The following is a 4,484-nucleotide window of genomic DNA, read 5'->3' as shown; positions in this document are numbered from 1 at the left end:
TGCTCGGGACGGCGGCGAGCCTGGCCTCAGCTGGCTTCAAGCGGCGAGGAAAGCGAAGCTGAATTAGTAGAACAATTAATTCGCTTCTAAAATGCTCTGAAGCTACAGGTTCTATCCGGAGCCACAGGCAGTACCGGGGCTGATGCTGGGGGTGATGCGGTGCCAGTCCAGCTCTTCCCCTCCCTCCGGGGAGCCTGTGTGAGAGCTGAGGCTGCTCTGTCCTGAGAGAGTGGGCATCGACAGCCCTGCAGCCAAAGCTTTCCTCTTTAAATCTCATCTTTTGCACTTTTTTTTTTCCAGTTCTGTGAGACTGTGAAGATGATTATTCGGGACCAGAGGAGCGTCCTCGCGTCGGTGCTTGTGGGACTAGCGTCAATAGTCTGCCTAGGTGTGGCACCCTCCACCACACTCCCCACCATCTTCATTCCCTTCTTTCTGTGGATGGCTGGCTAAGAGCCTTCCTGGAGTCTTCCATCCAGCGTCTGTATATAGGATGTATACTACTGTATTTATGAAAGCACACATTACTCACTGTTATCATGTAAAGTTTCTTAACTTTGTGCCCCATTTTAAAATGCAACTTTGTCTAGAACACAGTGCACAAGGCATAGCTTACCGTGTAAGCCAAATAACAGATTTCCTGAAAATCTTGGTATATTTTAACACACCTTTAAATCATGGAAAAAGTAGGGTTGCGATGCAGTTCTGCTCCTTATCATTAGCCAAAAACGATTCTAATAACATCCTTCATGTTCTTCAGTTGTTTAGCTGCATACCTGGGTGCCATAACTATTAATAAAAATGGATGATGGAGTTCCACAAAGTGATGGAAATAGAGAACAAACTGCTTACCTCTTCCTTTTATAGATATAGTGTATATTCAGAAATTACTGTCTCCATTCCTAAAATACTCCTTGGTGGAAATGCAAGTAAATTGACTCTTTACTGAGAACAAGAAGAAAAACCAACCCTGAGCTGGGTGTTGCAGGAGTGCATTTGGCCAGACCAGTTAAAGTCGTTTCCTTTTTGGGAAATGTTCAGAAATCTGTCATTTGCATTAATTGTGTAAACACTTGCTACTTTATTGAGCAACTTTTTAATTGGGTTAGTGATAAGGAAAGATGGCAATTCCTCAGCAGTTTCCTTGCCAGTGATAGTGGCTAATATGGCTAATATAAATGGCTACAGAGGGATTTAGGAGCTATAGGAAGAAATTTAGTAGTGAAGTACAGATGGTGGGACATTTCCAGCATTCCCGGGCACATGGCAGGGAGGAGGAAGAGGACAGGCACCAATTTAGTTCCGATCTTTCCTCAGCAGTGGAACCTGTGTAGGTGCTGTAAAGTATCAGGGATCATTGGAGCAGTTTCTGTGGAGGCTATATTGTCATTTTGGATATTGTCTTAAAACATTTTCTCAGTAAAAGACAACTTACAACTCTTGTAAGTATTCACTTCCAAGGCAGTAGCTGGTGCTAGAAACATTTTATCTTCAATGCTAAGGCCTTTCAGTTTATCAAGAATGTGTAAAGTTGGATTTGAAATCGAGTTCATGTAGGCAATTATTTAAATGCTAAAAACCTTTGCTATTTTTTTTTCTTAGCAAGGTCTTTTATGTATGCAGAGAAATTGTTCAGCTCCTGGAATGCCTTGTGTGCATACGTGTGCTTACTTGTTCACATGCTGTGCTTGCCTTCCTTCCTAGTTAAAGGCCAATATGATGGTGTCTTCACTAAAGACTCAACCTCACATTTACTTCTACTAATGGTGTGCAGTGTCCTGCCATCAGCTCTGTTGCTGAAATGACCACTTGCCCATTTTTAGAGAGACTCCTTTTAACTGTGCTACAGATGCCCTCCTCCTTCCCCTAGACCTTACAGATGCTTGAAGGTTGGATTTTTAGAACCGAGAGTCTACTTACCTACTCTCTAATCGTCATCTTCTGGCTGCTCCACCATAACCGACGAAGAATGTAAAGACTGGGGTGAAATTCCAGCTCATAGGAAAGAGCAGCATGACTCCTGCTGCCATCAAATAGGGGATTTCAGCCCAGCTTTCACATGTTCAGTTGGCAGCCCAGCTCCGAGCAGCTGGATATCAATTACTGCTGGATCCTTGTAAACAATTTCTATTCTGCTTTGAAAGATTATAATGCTCAGTGTAACTGTTGCTGGTAAACTTTTGAAATTAGGGTGTTTTTTAATTAACATGAGTTACTTTTTCATAGCACATGCATTAGTAATATTTACATAAACTCCAGTGTGGTTTTTTTACTTGCTGTGAATAAGGCATGAGCTGTAGTCATAACTGTAATTATATAAATTTTATTCATTTAAAAATGTCTACTGACCTCTTGAAATTGAGTATAATGCTGTAGCATTACTCTAAGGTATCCCAGTAGGGCACTGAACAAGCCATTAACATGCGGTTACATGGTGTCTGATTACAGGTGGGCTTTTCTTTTACCTTTTATTTAATTGGGATTTATAAGAATTCCAGTAATTCTTATGATCCACATATACAATAAACAATGGGGGTCACGACCAGCAACCGAATCACACCATGGGACTCTTGGAAGGCAGAGAAATGTTCCTGCTCTAGCTTCGGTATCAAAAGACCTGTGCTCCTGCACTGCTAACGCTGTGGAGCAAAAAGCATTCAGATTGACTACATTGGGATTTTCATACATGTCTACAAAAGAAATGAAAGCAGTTCCTTGCAGGCTTTCAGATGTATTAGTAGAGAATTTTTCTTGAGCATACAGTTTTAAACTTATGAAATGCTATGAAATGGTCTAGAATGTCTTGCTGCATCCTTTCATCAAAGACAAGCAATAATGGCATAGGAGCAGAAATTCAGCTGCATGTTTAGTCATTTTTCCTACCAACTGTAGTTCCAGCAAAGATCTGGAAATTTTGTTAAAGTCAGGCATGAGTCAAATCAGTCATACTCTGAGGAGAAAAACAAGACTAGCAGGCATGAATTTTCGTGTTCAGCTCAGCGGGTGGTGTTTGTGCTCTGAAATATTTTGGTAAATGTCAGTGTCAACTTTTTTTTCTGTAATTACTTGAGTAAAAATAAGCACTAGCTGGAGCATTGCATTTCAGACTTGAGCTCAACTGTGATGCCATAGAAATGAAGGAGCTAGTTATAATAAGAAAAACACAGAAAACTGTGGAGCAGTTCAGCTGTTGGGGAAATATGTGTGCTTAGAAGTGAAATTGTTCATCGGTAACTGTAAGTGATGGTGATGGGGAGTGTAAATCCAGAGCCACAGCTCATTATAGTGGGGACTGTTTTGAAAAGCTGTGTGGTTAAACCAGAATACGTAATGAAGGAGTATAAGGAGTGAAGGAGTATTTCTGTGCCACTGGAAAAGGCAAGTAGTGAAGACAGCAGGGTTAAAGGATAGATTTTTCACTTCAGGCTTTCCAAGGAAAACAAAAATAAAATGAATAAGGTTCCAAATGTTTTTAGAAAACCCTTGTTTAAAAGAAATGAACGAAAAAGGTAAGTTACTAAATGAAGACATTAGAACATTGTGCTTTCTGGTTTTCTGTTTCATTTATTTTAGTTTGGAACATAAATGATTACTCATTCCGTGGTGAACAGTAATCTGCTGCTTGATTTCATTCTGCATTCTCCTGTGCTGAAGGAGAATGCTACATATAAATACCGTTGAGGCTTTTAATGAAAACAAAATCATAGTAATACTTGTTAAAGGCTGAGGGGGTAGGGAAGAGGGAATTAAACTTGTGTGTGACTTGACACCGTCCAGACAGGTTTTAGAATGCAAAATGCAGCAACAAGAAACATCAGAACTGTGATCTCTAGAAATTATATGGTGCTGTATTATTTGTTGCATGTTCTCACATTAAATAAAGCATCACACACCACTGGATGATACAGAACCATTTTAGACAGTCATTAGTTAGCATCTCCTTTATCCACTGAAATTAAAGTTCTCGGGTGACTCGGAGCATTTCCTCATTATGCTTTGTAATAGCTTTGGACTTGATTCACCTGAGTACTTAACTGTCATGAATGAGCTTTCCAATGAGAAGTGACGATAGAAACACTTAGCAGTTTTGAAGCTCTTTGCTGTAGTGCCTTCCAGTTTCTTGTCAGCCTTACAAAAATCTTTCAGAGCATTGTTCTGGTAGAATAAACAATCTCCTCTCCTGCAGGAATGGAACACTAAAAGTATTTGAAGACTTTTAAAGGCATAATTTCTTTAAAAAAATTATTCTGGTGTGTTCTGTGATATAGTTTCAGTTCTGAAGTCAAGAGAACATTTAGGATATGGTCCTGAGTGCTCAGAGACTGTAGGAGAAGGGGGGCAAGTTGGGAGACCTTTAGGAGGCTTAAGTCAGAATTACATTGATTCCAGTGCCACAGTTCTGTCTGTCACAAAACTGGGGATTTGGAGTTACTGTTTCTGTGTCTCACAGGGTAGAAAACTTTCTGTAAGACTTTCTGTAGTGT

At 40.1% G+C, this 4,484-nt stretch overlaps 1 protein-coding gene across 1 annotated transcript in view; it reads left to right on the top strand.

Moving 5' to 3' along the window:
* LRAT (lecithin retinol acyltransferase) overlaps positions 1–2,340 on the top strand; it is a 63,353-nt gene extending 61,013 nt beyond the window's left edge. Inside the window, exon 19 of the mRNA XM_031066405.1 lies at positions 301–2,340. Coding sequence (XP_030922265.1) covers positions 301–453 — 153 coding nt within the window. The 3' untranslated portion in view covers positions 454–2,340. The remainder of the gene's footprint in view (positions 1–300) is intronic.
* The last annotated feature ends 2,144 nt before the right edge of the window (positions 2,341–4,484 follow it).

This window comes from Geospiza fortis, unplaced genomic scaffold (assembly GCF_000277835.1).
Source record: "Geospiza fortis unplaced genomic scaffold, GeoFor_1.0 scaffold40, whole genome shotgun sequence".
Lineage (NCBI taxonomy): Eukaryota > Metazoa > Chordata > Aves > Passeriformes > Thraupidae > Geospiza > Geospiza fortis.
Note: the sequence above shows the minus strand (reverse complement) of the source record. Positions and strands in the feature narration are given on the sequence as shown.